At 35.0% G+C, this 20,329-nt stretch overlaps 4 protein-coding genes across 6 annotated transcripts; 3 read left to right on the plus strand and 1 right to left on the minus strand.

Annotated features, from left to right (window-relative positions):
* The first annotated feature begins 848 nt into the window (after positions 1-848).
* LOC130719421 (FBD-associated F-box protein At5g56380-like) lies at positions 849-2,376 on the plus strand. 3 transcript variants are annotated; one of them, XM_057570049.1, is made up of 3 exons: positions 849-1,701; positions 1,809-1,958; positions 2,049-2,376. In XM_057570049.1, the coding sequence occupies exons 1-3, from the start codon at positions 973-975 to the stop codon at positions 2,208-2,210; spliced, it is 1,041 nt and encodes a 346-aa protein (XP_057426032.1). In that variant the 5' UTR covers positions 849-972; the 3' UTR covers positions 2,211-2,376. The 3 variants fall into 3 exon arrangements, with proteins under 3 accessions (XP_057426032.1, XP_057426033.1, XP_057426031.1); XM_057570050.1 differs by having other exon boundaries at positions 849-1,596; positions 1,809-2,376; XM_057570048.1 differs by having other exon boundaries at positions 851-1,701; positions 1,809-2,376.
* Positions 2,377-2,514: 138 nt separating this feature from the next.
* LOC130719422 (uncharacterized) lies at positions 2,515-6,081 on the plus strand. The gene is made up of 2 exons (XM_057570051.1): positions 2,515-4,679; positions 5,501-6,081. Exons 1-2 carry the CDS (start codon positions 4,677-4,679, stop codon positions 6,044-6,046), a joined length of 549 nt encoding a protein of 182 aa, XP_057426034.1. The 5' UTR covers positions 2,515-4,676; the 3' UTR covers positions 6,047-6,081.
* A 4,131-nt stretch (positions 6,082-10,212) lies between these two features.
* On the plus strand, positions 10,213-12,462 carry LOC130716691 (putative FBD-associated F-box protein At5g56820). Its single transcript, XM_057566693.1, has 2 exons — positions 10,213-10,728; positions 10,823-12,462. The coding sequence occupies exons 1-2, from the start codon at positions 10,534-10,536 to the stop codon at positions 11,228-11,230; spliced, it is 603 nt and encodes a 200-aa protein (XP_057422676.1). The 5' UTR covers positions 10,213-10,533; the 3' UTR covers positions 11,231-12,462.
* Positions 12,463-15,381: 2,919 nt separating this feature from the next.
* Positions 15,382-17,306, minus strand: LOC130721335 (protein SCARECROW-like). Its single transcript, XM_057572112.1, has one exon. The coding sequence runs from the start codon at positions 17,060-17,062 to the stop codon at positions 15,524-15,526; it is 1,539 nt and encodes a 512-aa protein (XP_057428095.1). The 5' UTR covers positions 17,063-17,306; the 3' UTR covers positions 15,382-15,523.
* Between the last annotated feature and the right edge of the window lie 3,023 nt (positions 17,307-20,329).

The raw sequence follows: 20,329 nt of genomic DNA on the forward strand, positions 1-20,329 counted from the left end.
AAGTGAAGATGGTGGAAGAGCATGAAGGAAGATGATGAAGAAATTTGATGAAGTCTTAGATGAAGATGAAGAAATGCATTTCTGGAAGTTTGATGAAGATAAAAAGTCTAATTTGTTTTAAAGTAGTTTAATTAGGATTTATGATATTTAATTAATAATTTAAAGATATAATAAGGAAACTTTTTAATTTATAATTTAGCATTATTTATTAATTACACACGTGTAATAAAAATATTAATTAAAAATTTCACCTAAGCATTAAAAATAAATAAAAATCCACGTGAAAATGCTGATTGTGTACAAATTGAGCCACATAAGCTTGAAACATGGGGTAGGAACACAAATTGATTAAAATTTTTTTTTTCAAGGATTCCAAATCAGAAAAATATTTATCAAGGACTTATTTTCATACGTCATACAATTTCAAGGACCTCTAGAGTATTTTTTGGTTACAGGAGGAAAAGTAACTAAAAGACTGAAAAACTAGCTAATTGCATCTAGATACAAACTATCATAAACAAAAGACGGGGTTTTTAATTATATTTTTACCCATATATTCATTTCAAAAATTTGAACCTGTGATCCGAGTCTTAGATCCGCCACTGATCGGAACTGAACTCATCCTAAAGGAAGGAATGCATTAGGAAGTAGTAATTACACTTTGATTTTTGCTTACTGTGACCGGTCATTGCTGTCCTTTGGACTAATTTTTCCACTTTGACCATGTTTTGAAGTTACGAGAATGTTGTTGGTATTGAAAATTTCATTTTATGGAAAATGAATGCATTAGGGATTACTGTTTGGATTTTTGTGTAAGAATTGAATAACTACTCGAGGACTGGTATCGTTTGGAAGCAACCCCAAAATGAAAATGGATGCTGCTATAGACGTTTGTCTATATAAGTGTGAAAAATACATTACCCACTTCACTTCACTTGAGTAGTCTATCACTGAAAATACTACATTGTTCCAATGTCGGATAGAATAAGCAATTTGCCAGATGAACTTCTCTGCCACATTCTATCATTTCTCCCAACGGAAAATGCTGCTGCCACAACTATTCTCTCAAAGAGGTGGAGATCACTCTGGCTTTCAGTCCCTACCCTAGACTTTCACAAAGAACGATATCTCGAAGGGAAGGAGTCGAAATCGTACTCTGACTTCAGCAATTTCGTATACGCTGCCATTCATTCACGAGGTTTGCATCAACCCATCAAAAACTTTACCCTCGACCCAGGTTACGATTGTCCATTTGATGATGTCAAGGAATGGTTAAAAGCAGCAAAAAGACACCACCTTGAGAAACTCGTAATCTGGTATCCCTATTCACCAGTGACTTGCTTTATTCTCAGCTGCACAAACCTAGTTGTTCTCAAGCTGACTTATGCATATTTTGAAGCTTTTTCTTCTGTGAACCTGCCCTCGCTCAAAACACTGTATATGGACGATGTTGAGTTTGTAAACCCTCAATCTTTGATGAACCTTCTATATGGGTGTCCTGTTCTTGAAGATTTGGTAATATATGACGTATATTTTGATGACTCAGATTTGATAGAGGATGAAATATCCTATAATGACTCTCCCTTTGAGGGGCAGGTTAATACTTTATCCAATTTGGTCAGTGCAAATGTCAATTTTTGCAATGCTTTTCATATTCCTGTGAAAGCTTATTCCAATGCACAGTTTCTGCACTTAAACAAGGTTTGTTACTTTGTATATGAAAAAGGTGAATGTGTTGACTTTGTTATTTGTTTGTTTCCTTTACACTACAGATAATGTCTCATAATTTATCTTTAAAACTCTTGCAGTGTGATGCGGACATTCATGTGTTTCTCAATTTAACTTATCTGGAGCTCTTCTCTGGATGCTCTCTTAAATGGAATTCGGTGCTTCATATGCTCAATCATTGCCCTAAGCTTCAAACTGTTGTCTTTATTACTTATGATGGTGCTGATAAGGTTTGGCCAGACCCAGGTTTTGTTCCTGAATGCTTTTCTTCTCATCTTAGGAAGTGCTTTATTAAAGGTTTTGCAGGAGTGGATTATCAGATGAGATTAGCAAGATATGTTTTGCAAAACTCAACATCATTACGTACCATGGCAATTTCTGACCCCTGGGATCGCCTAAATCACCAAGAAAAGCTTGAAGTAATGGCAGAATTAGCTTCATACCCGAGGAGCTCTGCAGTTTGTGATCTTGTATTTAAGTAATTGATATGCTTGTTAGTAGTTGGAAATTATTCCTAAAGTGGATGACTGCATTTGTTCATAGTTTAATGTATCTGCTGGTTTTGGTGCTTTTGTTAAACAAAAACTTTGTGTGTTGTTGTACTCTTTCTCCTGTTATTGTTTTGAAAATTGCTGATCTTATGCACTATAGATCTACTTTTGTAAATCTGAGAAACTGAAATGAGAGTAGATTTTCTAATTTGTTGTGTGGATGTGTATGCGTGTGAGTCTTAGACCTTTGAACCTTCCTAGGGGTGAAGAATCTGTGGAGTTCTTATTTAATATTCATTACAAGTCCTACTTTATAGTAATTAAAAGCACTTGAGTAAATGAATTTTTTTAGCTTGAAAATTACTGATTGCTTCAAGCTTGAATTGATTCAGTATTTTGTATAAAGTTAGAAGGGAATTTTTATTTTAACATTATTCATAAATTATTTCCCTCTCCTTCTCTCTGTTATGGCTAAGGAAGATAATCCTTTGGTGTTTTTGTTTGTAAGCTTTAATTCATAAGAAGGGGGTATAATTGATATTGATATTTGATGAGGCATGTGGTTAAATTTGCTGATGAAGATTGTAAGATCTTGTAGCCTTGTAAAATTTGAAATTTTTAAAAGAATGTCCACGGAGAGAGATCCAAATCCAAAAGATGTTGTAAAATTTTCAAAATGACATAGCGAACTTGTCTTTCTGATGATAATGTGATCTTGCCCTTGTTACGCTTAGTTGGGGAAACTTCTAAAATTAGCAAGATATGTTTTGCAAAACGCAACCTTGTTACGTTCCATGATCATAACAGAATTGGCCTCATACCCAAGGAGCTCTGCAGTTTGTGATCTTGTAATTAAGTAATTGATATGCTTGTCAGTAGTTGGAAATTATTCCTAAAGTGGCTGACTGCATTTGTTCTTATTTTAATGTATCTGCTGGTTTTGGTGCTTTTGTTAGACACAAACTTTGTGTGTAGTTGTACTCTTTCTTGTGTTATTGTTTTCAAAATTGCTGAACTTATGCACTAGTGCACTACAGCTCTACTTTTGCAAATCTGACAAACTGAAATGAGAGTAGATTGTCTAATTTGTTGTGTGGATGTGTATTCGTGTGAGTCTTAGACCTTTTTACCTTCCCAAAGGAGAAGAATCTGTGAAGCTTTTATTTAATATTCATTACAAGTACTACTTTGAATTAATTAAAAGCACTTGAGATAATGAATTATTTTAGCTTGAAAAGTACTGACTGCTCAAGCTTGAATTGATTTAGTATTTTGTATAAAGTTAGAAGGTAATTTTTATTTTAACACCATTCATAAATGATCTCCCTCTCCCCCTATATCTCTCTCCTCAGTTATGGCTAAGGAAGATAACCTTTTTGATGTTGATTCATGTTGATATTTGATGAGGCATGTTTAAGTTTGCAGAAGATTGTCATACTTAATTCATGGTAATGTGAATCCTCCTTTCAACAATTAAGGCAAGATGATATGTCATTGGATTTAAATACTAAACTTATAACCTGGACAGAAATATAATTTCTTGTTCAGTGAACTTATAAACTCGATAGAAACATATTTTCTTGTGTCGTTGGACCTGCATCTACCTCCATTGGTTGATAAAACAAGTTTAGTTGGGGAAACTTCTAATACTCAAGGACTTCACATGATAGGTACAATATTAGATGATTCTTGTGTCATTTGTAGTCTCATTCCTTCCACCTCTCTTCTAACTCATTTCAGATTTTGAAAAGAAGGATAGAAACATATATATAAAGCCAACAACTGATTTTTTGTATATGATATTTAAGTTTGTTTTATGGACTTATGAAGTCCATAAAAGAGTCACCATTTCCACATCTAGCTTTATGTCCTCGACCCTCTTGCATATCATGGGGTCTGCCAAAATTTAAAGTTTCAGCCTTCTCTTGTTTGTTGGATATACTTTGGTGTATGGATCCACCCTGATGGTAAGGACTCATTTAATGTGTGCTGTTTACGTATGCTGCATGCTTCTACAGTTAGTAATATAACAATATCTTGCTAGAAAAGAGCCGATTGCTTACTCCCTTCCATCACATCCACAAACAAGCTTTCATCATGCTTAGCTTAAAGACAAAAGGAGATCTTTTTTGTTTTCTTATATTATATCTCTGCTTAGACTTGAAGGTGCAGAGTTATATATGAGGGGCTTGAGAAGTAAGATGACAAACCTCCAATAGACAACTAGAAATATGCATCTGATGAAAACAAATTGTGTTCATCTTATTGGCTCTTTTTATTTTGCTAAACCAAACTAATAGCCATTCATTGAACAGAAAGACATGAAGCATTGGTTGTGTGCAGGAAATGAACTTTTTCGCCTTATCATGGCATGGTTGCAAGTAAGCAGTTGTGCCATCTACTTCATTGCAGTCACTAATCAGATTAAGTAATAACTGCTGTCAGGTCTAATTGGGAATGGTAAGTTTGTGTTTGTTTTGTAGAATTAGGAGACTTCAAATTTTAGAGCCTTAGGCTATGAGTTATCTGAAGGTTTATTGGTTTTTTAAGGTTGTAGGACTGCATAGAAATTGGAAGTAATTCGTGTTATGACCTGTGATAGGCAAGTGTTTCATGTTGGATTCTTTGCTCATCTTGACTAATTCTATTTTTCTCACTTCCCTGCTTCTATTATTAAATATCCATTTTTAATTGGATAAAATGTTTTGTTTTAAGCTTTCATGCTCTGAGCTTGAGTTAGTGAAACATTGGAGGGTTCTCTAGAGCTTCCTTTTTGCCTTGTTTGAAGGGAGGATGAGTTTATGGGCAGATTTCTATATTATTCGTGTTATGTTTTGTTTTTTCATATTTTGAAAAAACAGATAGAAGAAAAAGTTTGTGTTTAACAGATAGTAGAGTTATGAGTGATACAAGTAAGAATCTATTAATTGCCGTTTCAAGTCTTCTAAGTGCTGCTTGTTGGTTAAACATGAACTGATCTTATTTCCATTGTTACCTAATTTTACATTCTGGTAGTTGTATTTTTGTTTCCCTGTGAGGATGAGCTTGAGGGTGTCATTTTAGATATAAATTAAAATTTCACTAGCAATTCTGGGAGTGGGATTTCGGCTTTTGTTCAAGGATATATGTAAAGGATAACCTAGCAAATTTTGATCAGGCTGATAGCTGGCAGCAGAGTGCATGATCTTTCTGGTAGAATCATTCAAAATTTAATCAACAAGGTTGAGCCAGTTTTTATTCTTATTTTCTATCTTCTTTGTGCATATTTTCTTACTTATCAGCAATCTCAGAGACAGTTACGGGATGAGGGTTCTGGAGTGGCAGCGAGAGTAGAGCAGCAATGGACTGCTCCTCCGAGCCCATTTGTTAAAATTAGTGTTGATGCTTCTGGTTCCGGCTCGTCATGGGGTTTGGCTGTAGTTATTCGAAACCATTTTGGCAATGTGCTAGCTGCTGCAACAATGACACTCACAGCGGGGTTTGGAGCAGAATATGCAGAAGCATGTGCACTGAAATTTGGCCTTGAATTTGCTCTAAATCATGGATTCCAATCAGTTCTAGTGGAATCGGATTGTAAGAAAGTAGCGAATGCTGTGTCAAATAATCTGTCACATGGTTCATATCCGTACTATATTATGCAGGATATCATGCTCTTAAGTTGTAGGTTCTTATCCTTTTCCCTTACTCATATCAGTAGAAATGCAAATATGGTAGCCCATCACCTCTCTAAGTTCTCTTTGGAGAATGATAATTGTGTTTGGGTTGGGTTCACTCCTTTTTGCATTCAATCCTTTGTACTCAAAGACATTATGTCTCTTGTTGTTTAATTAAATGTTTATGTTGACTGCCAAAAAAAAAAAAGACCCCTATTAAATGTTTATGTTGGTCCTTGAAATTATAAAGGGAATCAAACCTGGTCCCTAAATATTTTTTTTCGAATCTAATTAAGTCATTTTGCTCAATTTTGACCGGTCAACGGTCAAGTGGAAAACCTAGTCAGCTGAGGATGGCCACGTTGACTTTTTTCACATCAATTTTAGTCTCATGAAAAAAAATTAATCAATTTTAGTCCTCGTTCTTCCACCTTCATCTTCTTCCTCTTCCACCTTCTTCCCCTTCCTCCATAACTCAAATCCTTAAACCCATAAATTCAAAACCCTAAAAAAATAATATGTTCATCATATTCACCATGTTCTTCCAAAACCTAGAAAATTAGAGGCAACAAACAATTATTTTTCAAGGTGAAAGAACAGGGACTAAAATTGATTAAAATATTTTTTCAAATGATTAAAATTGATGTGAAAAAAGTCCACGTGGTCATCCTCAGCTGACTAGGCTTACCACTGGACTGTTGACCGGTCAAAATTGAGCAAAAATACTTAATTTTATTAAAAAAAATTCTATAGATCCAATTTGATGTGAAAAAGTTTTAGGGACTCAATTTGATTCTCTTTTCAATTTTAAGGACCAAAAGGTTATTTAAGCCTTACAAAAATGTTTATTATCTTTTACCAATTTTTATCACAATTAATATTATCTTTAATGCTACCCAATACATTAACTAAGGGAAAATATAGGACACTGTATAAACTTTTCTAAAATCAATACATTAATTAACCTCATTACATATTTTCGTAATAAGTGTAATTATATCACACTTGGTTGCAACAACTTCAATGATCATAAACATGGTTATCAAAACCGGACCGGACCGGCCAGTTCAATCGGTTGAACCGGGAACCGGACCCTTGGCTGGTCCAAACTAAGCACAAAACCGTATGGAGAGAAAACCGGAGGTGGACCGGACAAACCGGTCCAAAACCGGGTGACCCGGTCAAAACCGGGTGACCCGGTCAAAACCGGCCGGTTGGCGGTTTTGGGCGGTTCAAGGAAAATTTTTTTTTTACTGTTTTGGACAAACTGGGCTCTCAAACACAAAAAAACAAAGCTCATAATGTATGGGCTCAGCCCATGAGACATCTGATCCCAAAAAAAAGAACAGAAATCCCTAAATACCAAAAAAATAAAAAACAAGTTCCCAATCCAGAAGGAAGAGCAAAGCACGCAGAACCACCCTTGCGCCGCACAGCCACCATCGCCGCACATCCCTGTTGTCGGAGTTCTCCTTGTGCTGCCGTCAGAGGTTAATTGCATATTTGAGCAAGTTTCAGTGAGACTACACAGGCAAGTAGATCTATTCCAAAAAGCACAAGGGTGCTTACCCATGTACAAATAGATCAGAAAAAGGAAAAACATATAAAAGATGAAAGATATTTGAGAAAGAACGGAAAGTAGGGAAAGGGAACAGGGAAATAGATGATGATAACATTGTCCTATGTGTGCAGACAATGGATATCTCATATCTCTTAGTAGAATTTTGAAGAAGGTGAATAAGCAGTAGCCCAAATCCTTTTCCAATATATCCTTCTTCGTGGCAAATGAAAACTAAAAGCTTGTATTTACCTCATATATATTATATTGATTTGAAAATAATATTAAATAACTTATAGCGGTAAAACCGGTTGGACCACGGTTCAACTACGGTTGAACCTGTGAACCGTGAAACAGTGCCTTCGCCGGTTTGATCACCGGTCCGGTTTTAATAACCTTGATCATAAAAATCATTAGTAAAATCATCAATATTCCATTGAAAATATTTCGTGAACCACTTTTTGGTTTAGATACTTAAAGTGAGATAAGAAGAAAAAAGAGATAAAGTAATTGATTTAATATATAATGGTATGAATACTGTTACTGTTATGAGGGACATGAATCAAGACTGATATTGTAATGCCCAGGAATGCGAATGAGTCTCAAACTCATTGGGTACCCGCTAAAAGTTCTCATAATGGGTAGGGTAAGAATCCACTAAATGGATATGAGTAATTACCCGCAAAAAATAGTAGGTACGAGTGTGAGTGTGAGTATGGTTACTATAGTACCCAACCCGCCCTCCGCACAATTTTATTAATTATTTTTATTATAGATATACACACACTTGGAAGTATATATATTAACAAATTTAATTAAAGCTATAACTTCTTTCTAACTTACTCTTTTAAAAATGAATGATTTTATTTGTTAAATATTTAAATAGTCTTTTGTATTTTTAATTAATACTCTTTATTTTATAATAGTACTTATATTATTGATCTCTAGACCTTTTCGATCCACCTATATGTCCATAACTCCTACCACTTGAGCTATCATTTAAGAACAAAATGTTTTGAATTTATAAAACAATAATAGTTTTAAAAAAAACACAAAAACTAAAACAACAATAGTTTTAGAACAAAAGTAGTGTATATCTTAAGGAAATTAGTGTAAAAATGATGAATATTAAGAGAAGTTAGTGCAAACAATACAAAAATAAAAATAGCAAGGAAAACATTCAACAAGAGTGTCTCCAACTTATGATCAACACCTCAAGGAATCTAACCCAGGGGTGAGGTGCGAGCCCCTCTTACTACTATGGTTTTGCTAGAACCCTAAATCAAAAATCTGCTATATTTGACTCTTTGAGGGTGAAACAGAGCTTCCATTATTCCTCCCATGGCTGATAGGATAAGCAGGTTGCCAGATGAAGTTCTCAGTCACATTCTCTCATTTCTTCCCACTGAAGATGCTGCTGCCACAACTGTTCTCTCCAAGAGGTGGAGACCACTCTGGCTTTCAGTCCATGCCCTAAGCTTTTCCGACGATCGATATCTCAGAGCCAAGATATCGAAATCGTACTCTGACTTTACCAATCTCGTTTACGCTTCCATTTTCTCACGAGATTTGCATCAACCCATCAAAAACTTTACCCTCAGATGTTATTTCTATCCTAATATGTCCATGGTTGTTTTGAAATAAAACTCACTACAAATATTAAAATCACAGGCTTGACTATAAGATGAAATGAATAACTTTACCTTCTTCTTTCTGCACTTCTTGGCAGAAGCAGAGTTGCTAGTGTATCCACTTATAGCAGTAGCCTGAAATATTTTTCCGATCATCAAGGATTAGCAAAAAACAGTGACAATAAACACAAATCAAATCACTGTCATGACAACTTGAATAATGCTTGAGGAATGCAATGCACCTTATTATATATAACACACATCATGCTATTGCTACTTGCTATAAAAATACTCTTTATTCATCAAACTCCTTCTCTGCATAATGGGTTTTTGTCCCTTTGTTTCTCCCCAAAACCATCCTAATCTAGAAATACACCTACAAAAGCATACCATCACCATGGAAGGACCAAAGAAATTCCAAAAGGGTGGTTGGAAATCAAGGTGGGTCAAGGCCAAGAGCAACAGAGGATTAAAGTACCTTTGATTTACACATGAATTGAGGCCTAGCTAGTCAATTTTCAGATTCAGTTTGAGCAATTCTTATGTAACTCTAATTATTGTTTTGGTAAAAAAAAGAAACTATTGCCTTCCTCACCTAGTTCATCTGCTTCTGAACCAGGCACAAAATGGAGAAAAAAAACATCACAAACCCAGTACTAGCATCAACGAACAAAACTCAAGACAAGAACAAAACAGATATTTTCAACTCCAAAAACAAAATCAAATCGAAAAAACAACAACAACCACAACAACAATACTGCAAAATTTGTGAAAGAATCAAGAGATTTTACCTGAATCAAGAGGGAAGAAAGAGCCACTCCATGAATCGGGAGAGCAAGAACGAGAGAGCGAGATTGCAGAGAGAATGAGATCGGGATTTGCAGAGAGAGTGAGATCGGGAGAGCGAGAACGAGAGAATGAGATCGCGAGAGGGTGAGATCGGGAGCGAGAACGAGATCGAAAGAGCGAGATTGCAGAGAGTGAGATTGGGAGCGAGAACGAGAGAGTGAGAGACACGAGCAGTGAGGGATTTTCCAATTACTTCCAATTTTGAGGGTATTTTGATTACCCTATAATCCCTTCATTAAATTACCTCTTTTAATTACCAGTATTTTCACAATTCCACAAATAGACATCCAAACTAGGTATTTCAATTTAAAGGATTTAAAATACCCTCTAGAATTACATTCCCCCCAAAAATCACCCCATCCAAACACAACCTAAGATGTGAGCGTGAAGAATGTCCAGATTCTGATGTCAAGGTATGGCTAAAGGCTGTAATACAACGCCAAGTTGAGAATCTCGAAATCGAGTTGCCCTATTTACCAGTGCCTTACTGTATTCTCAGCTGCACAACCCTTGTTGTTCTCACGCTGCATTAAGTAGTTTTTGATGATTTTTATTCTGTTGATCTTCCCTCACTCAAAACACTGCATTTGCATAATGTTGAGTTCGCTAAGTATCAATTTTTGATGGACCTTCTTGATGGGTGTTCAGCTCTTGAAGATTTGGAAATATTTGTTATTTCTTTTCATGAATATCCTGAAGTTTTGGAAATAGATGACAGAAATTTACCCAAGTTGGTCAAAGCAACGGTTTTGTTTTGTGGCGCTTTGTATATTCCTGTGAAAGCTTTTCGCAATGTACAGTTTCTGACCTTAGACGAGGTGTGTATATGGAAAAGGAGAATGTGTTGAGTTTGTTGTTTGTTTGATTCCTTTACAGAAATTGTCTGATAATTTATCTTTAAAACTTTTGCAGTGCGAAGATACGGACATTCATGTATTTCCCAATTTAATTCATATGGAGTTCTTCTTTAACTGCTCTATTAAATGGAGTGTTGTGCTTGATATGCTCAATCACTGTCCTAAGCTTCAAACTGTTGTCTTTGAACTACAGATTTATGATGATAATGATGAGGTTTGGCCAGACCCAGGTTTTGTTCCTGAATGCTTTTCTTCGCATCTTAATAAATGCTATATTAAAGGTTATACCGGAGAGGAATGTCAGATGAGATTTGTAAGATATGTTATGCAAAACTCAACTTCGTTACGTACCATGATCATTTGCAGTCGCTATGACCAAAATCATGAGAGAAGGCTTGAAGTGATTACAGAATTGGCCTCATACACAAGGAGTTCTGCAGTTTGTGAACTTTTATTTAAGTGATTAGTAGGCTTCTTACTTGTCAGTAGCTTGAAATTATTCCTAAAGTGACTAACTGCATTTGTTCTTAGTTATACATTTAATGTATCTTGTGGTTTTGGTGCTTTTGATTGACACAAACTTTATGTGTCCTTTGTACTCTTTCTCCTGTTATTGTTTTGAAAATTGCTGATCTCATGCACTAAAGCTACTTTTGCAAATGTAACTGGAATTGAAATGCTAATGGAATTTGTTGTTTTTTCTTGCTTTATATAATTGTAACAAATATTCATTACAATACTACTCTGAAGTATTTGAAAGCAGAGAGGAAATGAGTTATTTTAGCTTTTGAATTACTAATTGATTCATGCTTGAAATTTAGTCAGTAAGGGAAATTTTACTTTAGCATCATTCATAACTCTCTCTCTCTCTGTTATGGCTAAGGAAGTCAACCCTTTGGTGTGTGTATTTGAAAGCTTTAACTTAATGGATAAGAAGGGGTATAATTGATGTTGATATATGAAGAGGCTTGTGGTTAAATTTGCTGAAGATAGTCAGATTTTGTTGAACATTTAAAAAATTTAAAAGAGTGTCTGCAGAGAGAGATCCAAATCCAGATGATAGTGTGAATTTTCAATCTCTCATAGAAAATTGTCGTTTTGAAGATAATGTGATCTTGCCCTTCAATATTTTAGGCAAGATGATAAGTCATTGGATTTGATTGCCAAACTTATAACCTGGACAGAAATATTTAATTTCAAATATTTCTTGTGTCATTGGACCTACATCTACTGCATTGTTTGATAAAATAAGCTTAGTTGTGGAAATTTCTAAAATTCAAGGACTTGGCATGTACAATGCTAGATGATCCTTGTGTCATTTGTAGTTTCATTCCTTTCATCTCTCTTCTAACTCATTTCATATTTTGAAAACACAGATAGAAGAAAATGTTTGTGTTTTGCAGATAGTAGAGTTATGGGTGATACAAGTATGAATCTAATAATTTCCGTTTTCAAGTCTTCCCGGTGCTGCTTGTTGGTTAAACATGAACTGATCTTATTTCCTTTGTTACCTAATTTTACATTCCGGCAGTTGTATTTTTGTTTCCCTGTGAGGATGAGCTGAATTGAGGGTGTCATTTTAGATGTAAATTCAAATTTGACAAGCAATCCTAGGTAGTGGGATTTGGGCTTTTGTTCAGGGATATATGTAAAGGATAACCCAGCAAATTTTAATCAGGCTGATAGCTCGCAGCAGAGTGCATCTACTGATCTTTCTAGTAGAACCATTCAAAATTCAATCAACAAGGTTGAGCCAGTTTTTATTCTTATTTTCTATCTTCTTTGTGCATATTTTTTGATAGCTTATGCTTCAAAAGTATAGGTCAGGAGGATATTATAAGGTGGACCATCAAACCATCATATTTGACTGTTAGATTAAACAAATCAATATTTGAAATGGCAGCCATTGTGTGTGAGTTGAAATGGTTAAGGAGACTCCTTTCCAGCTTGGGTGTCTCACATTCTACACACTTGTATCTTTATTGTGATAGCACTCAATATTGCCAAAAATCCGTTTTTCCTCTACCAAACCGAACACATCGAAATTGATTGTCATTTTTTTCGTGATGAGTTTCTCAAGGGAAATATTGAACTTCTTATGTCTCAATCATTGCACAGTTGGTTGATGTATAGACTCAATCACTTGATCCTACTCATTTTAATTTCTCATTGCGTAGGTTGTGCATATGTAATTTGCATGCTCCAACTTGAGGGGTTAATGTAAGTTATTTGTGACATATTTCTAAAATATTGATGAGATATTGATGCTCCAGTTGTGTTCATATTGGGATATTGATAATTATTGCTTTCTACATGAAAGTACAATAAGCTTAGTTGGAACGAAAATCAGTATTTGCATTATTCTGGTGAAAATACTGTCGAACACTTTATGATTGGACAAGTTCACTGCCAATTTATTGAAACTCAAAACTAGCTTTGAAGGTGATATGCATATCTGTTACGAACTATATGTTCTAGACTGCTAGAGGATACTATGAAATCCTTAAAAATCAATTTCGTGTTTAGAAAACTTGTGTGTGCTATACATTGTAACATAATGAAATCTAATTATGCATTTATCTGCAATTATTGCCAAACTGCAAAAAATGTTGCTTTTATCTGCAATTGACTTTGACTTGTCCTCATCTTTCTTCCATGCCATTCCTCTAATGCTGTTAATCACACATCAAAGAAGAATATGCCCTAAGAATACTATCATGATCAGCAAGCATATTTTTCTGCAGCAAACAGAATATACAAATCTGTTATGTCAGACATAGACATTGTGAATACGAAATTTGTATGGTTTTAGTCTCTACTTTTCCCGTTTGCAGTGTATCCAACCTTCACTTGTACTATTGGGCCTTTAGGCCAGATTAAATATGAAACTCTTTGTTTCTACGACAAAATAAAAGCACTGAACTTTGGAGCATAGATTTGAAATGAATGGCTATTAATTGTTCCCCTCTTTAGTTTTCATAACACCATCTAAAATTTTATGGCTTTAGTCTCAATTTTTAATGATAATTTTGGTTTCGACTTTCGATTCCCGTGCTAATATCTTATGTGGCTAGCCACCAAATTATGAGGAGTCGGTATCAATTTATATCTAATTGCTCTACATATGGTTACTATGGGGATGTTGAATACAACTTTCAACAGTTGAACACATGCAGTGGGGTGTTGAATAGGCTGTTGAACATTCAACCGGTTGAATGAGTAGTAAGTGGGGGCCATTAATATACTTGGCAAAATCTCATTGGTTGTTGTGATTTCTAGATTTTTATCTCATCCTAATTATTTGGGTTAATTATTTCGTAGTAAATTCATTTTTTTTATTTTTTTTCACCAAAATTCATCATTTTTTTCTATAAATAGAGACTTGGTTCATTTAATTTGGACACGGAAAAAGAAAAACATTTTACCTCAAGTTTTTCTATTTCGCCTCCAATTAACTATTGTTTGTAGCTCTAAACATCTTTTTAGTGAAATGGATCCCAACAATAATCATTTTAACACGCAAAATTCTACCAATTACCCTTTTAACAAATGTTATTAATATATAATCACAAAAAAACAAAAACATAAAAGAAAATAAGAATATGAAATAAAAGTGGTGGGGTAGGGTGTTGAATTTTATTAAACAAAATCATTATAGTGAGTAAAAGTTGAATGTGTGTTGAATTATTAGATGGAAGATAAAGAAGATGATGTGTAGTGTAAAAAGTGAAAAATAAGGGTGTTGAACCTTAAAACCATTATACATAGTCTAACCAAGTCTTTTAAACAAACCGGGGCCAACCCAAATTGATCTCGTAAGAGATCCTAATCATATCATTCTAGTATATTGACGATTTTGAAATATTCTTCATATTATGAACATAGTACGGAGGCGGTTGGGCAACTAGGCAAGTATATCCCCATCGTCTAGTGGTTCGGGGCCCTCCTAAAACAAGGTTTTCTTTTAGACCTTTCAAAATGACTACATCACCATGGATACTTGTAGCTTATCAAAAAAAAAAAAAAAACCATTGATACTTGTAAAGAGTGATTCTAAAATACCTATTTTACTGTCAACTCAGATTTATACATGTTAATAAAAATATTCATTCTCACAGCCCCATAAAGCCTCTTGAATTTGAATTGTGTTGTAGTGAGAAACTCTATTAAAAGAGCTAGCCATTAACCCTGAATCAACAACATGATAGACCACAAGGACAAGTGACATTGGTGACGTGACTCTTTATTAGCTACTTTACCGATCAATCAACTGTGCGAACCAAAACTAAGATTATCTACAAAAGTAGGGACTAAAAACCCAAAAATCAAATGGTAGGGACCAAAACTAAATCTCAATAAAAATGGGGACTAAAAGTTTATTTAAACATATGTGCGTGTGAAAATTCACTTATCTAAGAGTGTAACTCTTGTTAAAGTTACTATACCTAATAAGTTTTTGTGGAATAACTCATGTGGTTATACAAGATATGGAAGCATCCAAAGAGATATGAGGATGAAAAGTGGAAAGATTCATATACATTCTGAAGCCTGAATAACATTTTTCTGGACAGTAAAATTTTACGAAAGAAATCATAAATTGTGTAAACATGTATATGATAATAGAATTGTTTGCTACCTATATATTGAGTTGTAATCCATTTTCTCAATATGAAGTTCAGTTCTCTAGCTAGTAGTTTACAGCTCTAAATCCCATTTCAGATCTCAAAATTTACCCAAACTTGTATACAACCTGAAGCTACCTAGAAGCACCGCCACCACAGGTCCATGCAGAAGCTGTGTACAAGCTAGTATCCTTCCATCCAAGCCTTAATGTGCCATCAACTTGTGCAAGGCTATACCCAAGAGCAGGTGAAAACATGTTCAATATCAACTGAGCTTGAGCCATTGAATTCACACTCATTGGAACCTGCACAAAGCAGCAATTCCTAGCTAGCTCACTCCTCCACTGCCTAAACTTGTCTTCACCACTCCTCGCAGGGCCTCCAATGGCCAATATATTGTTGATCTCCCTAGACAGAAGACCATGCTCCACACTGTGCCTTCTATCATCATCACTATGCAAACATGCTCCAAGGGAATCAAAGAGGGTGGAATAGTAGTGCAAGGAGCCAACAAAACGGTCCAAGAAAGCCCCTCCATGGTTAACATCTTGCTCCACCAAAGTGATGATTCTTGGCTCCAACTCCTCAAGAAGCCTCAGTGTTTTCCAATCAGGACCAGTTGCATCATACAAAGAGTGCTGCAACCAGTGCACTGCAAGTGTCTCACCAGGCCTTGCTTTCAAAATTGAAACATCAACTTCCCCAAACTTTGTCACAACAGGGTTGAACTTTAAGGATATGCCAAGCCTTCTTGCAAAGTTGGTGAGGTTTTTCCCTGTCTCAACAAGGAGCTCCATTGAGCTCCCCATGCCGGTCATCCGAACCTCCGGGGGACCCTCGATTCGGGTGGCGAGGATGTGGAAGAAGGGTGGCCACTGCAGCCCCTGCATGATGTCCAAGTCAATGATGTGAATGCTGCCGCAGCGATTCACCGCTTCGAGGATGGCCTGGTTGGAGGTGAAATGAGCAAACTTTATGAAAGGAGACATATTGTTGAACACTTGGAGTGCAGAGTGAATGGTCCTGTGATCAATCAAAGGGGAACACACCCCAAGCATGGAGTTCATCACTCTACTAGCCATGGCCTTTGCAAAATAGGCAACAACACGCTCAGCACATGATGGTTTGTAAGGTGAAGCCACTTGTGTTAGTTCCAGCAACATTTTATGAGCCTCAATGAGGTTTTCAACAGAGATTGCAACTGCACACTCCATTAGAAGGGTTATCAGGGTTAACTCATGATCATGAGCAATATTGCTATGGTTATTATGATCTAAAACTGGGATGATTGTGTTTGTTTGAATGAGATTGAAATTGTTGCTGCTGCTTGTGGGGTCATAAACACATGTGGATTTTCTTGGATTGAAATTGTGTGAAAGCTGTGAAGGGAAAAGGTTGTTGGGTAGTAAGTTGCTATCAGAAGTGGTGTCTGGTATGTCCTCAACAAGGTGTTTGGTAATATGCTCCACCCAATCACACACCTCATTATTCTGTGTAAAGTTTATGCAGTGGTTTTCAGTTGATGATGGTTTTGGATATGGTGGGTTTGATGGGGTTGGAGGTGGTGGCAAGTGATGATCAGCAATGTTTGGGTAGTCCCAAGTTTCATGCATGTGGGGACGAATCATGATGTTTGGATTTGCATGAAGGACTTCAAATCCCAATTTCATCATAGAATGATCAAATCAAATGCTTCTAGCTAGGTAGCTACTATATGGATTTTGAGGGAATTAGAGAAACATGTATAAACAAAACATGTAACACAAAGAAGTGGAATGTGAGAGGAGGTTTTCAAGAAGAGGTTTATGTCACTTATAAAGGTGAAGTTTGATGACCAAAAACTAATGAAATATTGGGGCCTTGTCAGATGTCGCTGTTGCCAATTCAACTACATACTTACTTGAAGTGATACAATATGTTTGATTCTTCTTCAGATTTGAGTCTTGTGAATAAAAAAAATTGAAGAAAAAAAAACTTCTATAACAAGAGCTAACTCTACTATGATGTAGATGTTCCTCCAGGCTCGAACAAGATTGATTCGAGTGAATGATACTTGTAATAGAAAAAAAAATGTTATTGCCAATTCCAGCAGGATGGCTGGCCGGCATAATCAAGCCACATAGAAAAAGATAAGGGACTAGAAGCTAATCATTACACGTCGATTTGGCAGTGATTTTCGTGTTATATTAGTGAAGCTAGCTAAATGTTTTCAAGCTTTTTGATATTCGTCATACATGGATTGTAATAGTTTGAGTTGTTTTTTTGAAGCTGATGTATATAGCTAGGAGGGGGACGTTTTGATTTGTCTATGGCAATGGAGAAGAAGCAACTGCCCTATATAAACTAATATGATTAATTTCATATAGAAAATTTGGTGAAAATTGCTTTTGAATTGTTTATGTCAATGGGGTCTGACTTTGCAACCAGGAGCCGAGGAATTGAAAATATTAAAATCCCAGCTCATAGATTATGTTTAATGGGGTCTGAATTTTTTACTATCTACATTTTTTCACTTCTAATTAAGGACCTCCCACCCATGTATATGCATGTATTTTGAGTAGTTTTATTTATTTAGAGTAATAACGTAAAAAATTAGATTTTTTTTTTTAAAATTTGGTTTTAATATTAAAGAAGTCAAAGAGCCATTGGGGCTATTACGTACATCAGTTTGAACCAAACAATTAAATTATGGGGACCTCTTCTATCCATGGAGGGGGTAATCTCGTAACGTAATATTGTAACGTAATCTCATTAGAGATTACCTCATGCAAAAATAATATTGTTAAAGCTATAATAATGACAAAGTCGCACTATTAATACTAAAAGTTATCCAAATCATCCAACAACGACAGTTAAAACCATGCATAAAATTGTCAAATATCCAAATCTAAAATACGTAAGTCATAATAAATTAACAAAATATCAATACAAATTATGATAAATGTAAAACAATAACAAATAGGTCACTAGAAGTTATGTGAGTGGAACGAACAGTGACTGACTGTGAATGCAAGAATGAGAATTGATTTTGTTAAAAACCTTAAATAGGTGGTCAAATGTCTAAAATGCCCCTGTACTACTCATTTTATGATATTTCAGACCAAGTAAGCTAATCTCGTAATCTCGTGATATTGCAAGAGATTAAGAGATATCTCTAGAGATCACTTGAGATATGAAAAAAATAGTTATTACCCACTGTTAATCTCATTTTTGGTACCTGATATCGTAATCCCTTAAGAGATTAAGAGATATCTCTAGAGATTGACAACAATAATGCTTCTATCCAAACACAGTTTGGGTATTTAGAAGAGTCATTAGCCAAGCGAGCATCCATAAAATTACCGGAGCGACGAACAAAAGAAAACTGGAAAAAAATGAAAAGATAAAATTAAGTCTCTACCATCCTTAATAACAGAAATAAAATAAGAAGAACCCCGCAATCTTAAGTTTGCATTCGAGTAATTAAGATATTAAGGATACATGTTGAACAGTTAGGTTAAGGCCCTCTTACGGGTAACATTTGATTATTGAGTGATAGTAATACATTAATTAATTAAGTTATTATATAAATCACCTTTCTGGTGAAAGTGATGTCCAGGTTTAAGTTTATTCTGGCTGTAGGGGCATGGAACGACCGTCCAAGTTGTTTTACCAAGCTACATGGACAGTTTAATATAAAAAGAAGATTATGGTCTAATCTTTATTAATGTGCAACTCTCTTGATCAATAAAGAACATATATATGGTTAAGCATGATTGATTTGTATGTTTGCCGACTTGTAATGTGCAGTTGTGTAGTATTTATTTCTGTCTTAGCCAATGACGGATCCAAGTGCTAGTGTACGAGGGCAAGTGCCCTCACTTGGATTTAGAAAATTCATAAGAAAAAAATTATGAGTAGTAAAAGTGTGTGGTTTTTTATGACCCTTTGGTAAAAAATGTTCTCATTAATGTCTCACATTGCTAAATACCCTCAATTGTGTCCACATTGTTAAATGCTCTTACTTGAGTAGTAAAAGTATGTGGTTTTTTATGACTCTTTTGGTAAAAAATGTCCTCACTCTGTGTCCTCTTTGGTAAAAAATTTCTTCACTTCTAATAGTATATGTTTTTTTTTGCTACGAATTTATATGTATATATTGCCCCCACATCATCAAATTTCTGAATCTATCACATGTATATACTCCACCAGAATCATTACTATACGAGTTGAGAATATTCATATTATTGTGAGACAGGCATGTTTGTATACCGTATTTAATAATTGTTTTATGTTAAGGAAGCGCATATTCTTGCCTCAATAGTGGTTGAATTTCCAAATGTTAGTTGGTGGGATGATTTTCCTACTGTGATTAACTCTGCCCTATTAGCGGATGTATTTTCGGTTTTGATTGACTAATGAATGACCTATTTTCCGTAAAACAAAAAAAACTTGTTTGTCAAGCCAAGTTTTTGAAAACAATTCTCATTTTTAATTTTTTATTTTAAAAATTAAAATATCAGAACAATTAAAATGTTTTTTGTTTATTTTTTTTAGATTTTAAATTACATTTTTTTAATGTTGAAAAACATCTCATTCAAACAATTTCTTTTCTTAAATAATAATTTTAAATACAGAAAACTAAAACTGCAATCAAGAAGTCACTCTTTGTCACTAATTAGGCGGTTTTTTCATTTCAAGTGTTTGAAATTTTCTTTGACACTCGTAAGTGTGTTGATATGTCACTTTGACATTTTATCTTGTTTTGTTATTGTTTTGTCATTTTCCAGATTCAGGTTGGTTCATACGTAATAGAGACCATTACTTTATATTTAGGGGAAGAAAACATTGAACCGTTCCAAATGCATAATTAGGAAGTATCAGTGTTGTGTAAAGAAAAAGAATTGTTCAAACTTGGCCACAGGAGCCATATTGCTTAGTTGAAGACTTGAAGTTAGCTA

Source organism: Lotus japonicus, chromosome 5 (genome assembly GCF_012489685.1).
Source record: "Lotus japonicus ecotype B-129 chromosome 5, LjGifu_v1.2".
Lineage (NCBI taxonomy): Eukaryota > Viridiplantae > Streptophyta > Magnoliopsida > Fabales > Fabaceae > Lotus > Lotus japonicus.

What these genes read in the sequence shown, in the direction of transcription:
- LOC130721335 (XM_057572112.1), bottom strand. Translation starts at nt 17,062, where the DNA reads ATGATGAAATTGGGATTTGAAGTCCTTCATGCAAATCCAAACATCATG.
- LOC130716691 (XM_057566693.1), top strand. Translation starts at nt 10,534, where the DNA reads ATGGACCTTCTTGATGGGTGTTCAGCTCTTGAAGATTTGGAAATATTT. An exon ending in AGTTTCTGACCTTAGACGAG is followed by an intron (nt 10,729 to 10,822) that starts GTGTGTATATGG and finishes AAACTTTTGCAG; the next exon opens with TGCGAAGATACGGACATTCA.
- LOC130719421 (XM_057570048.1), top strand. Translation starts at nt 973, where the DNA reads ATGTCGGATAGAATAAGCAATTTGCCAGATGAACTTCTCTGCCACATT. An exon ending in AGTTTCTGCACTTAAACAAG is followed by an intron (nt 1,702 to 1,808) that starts GTTTGTTACTTT and finishes AAACTCTTGCAG; the next exon opens with TGTGATGCGGACATTCATGT.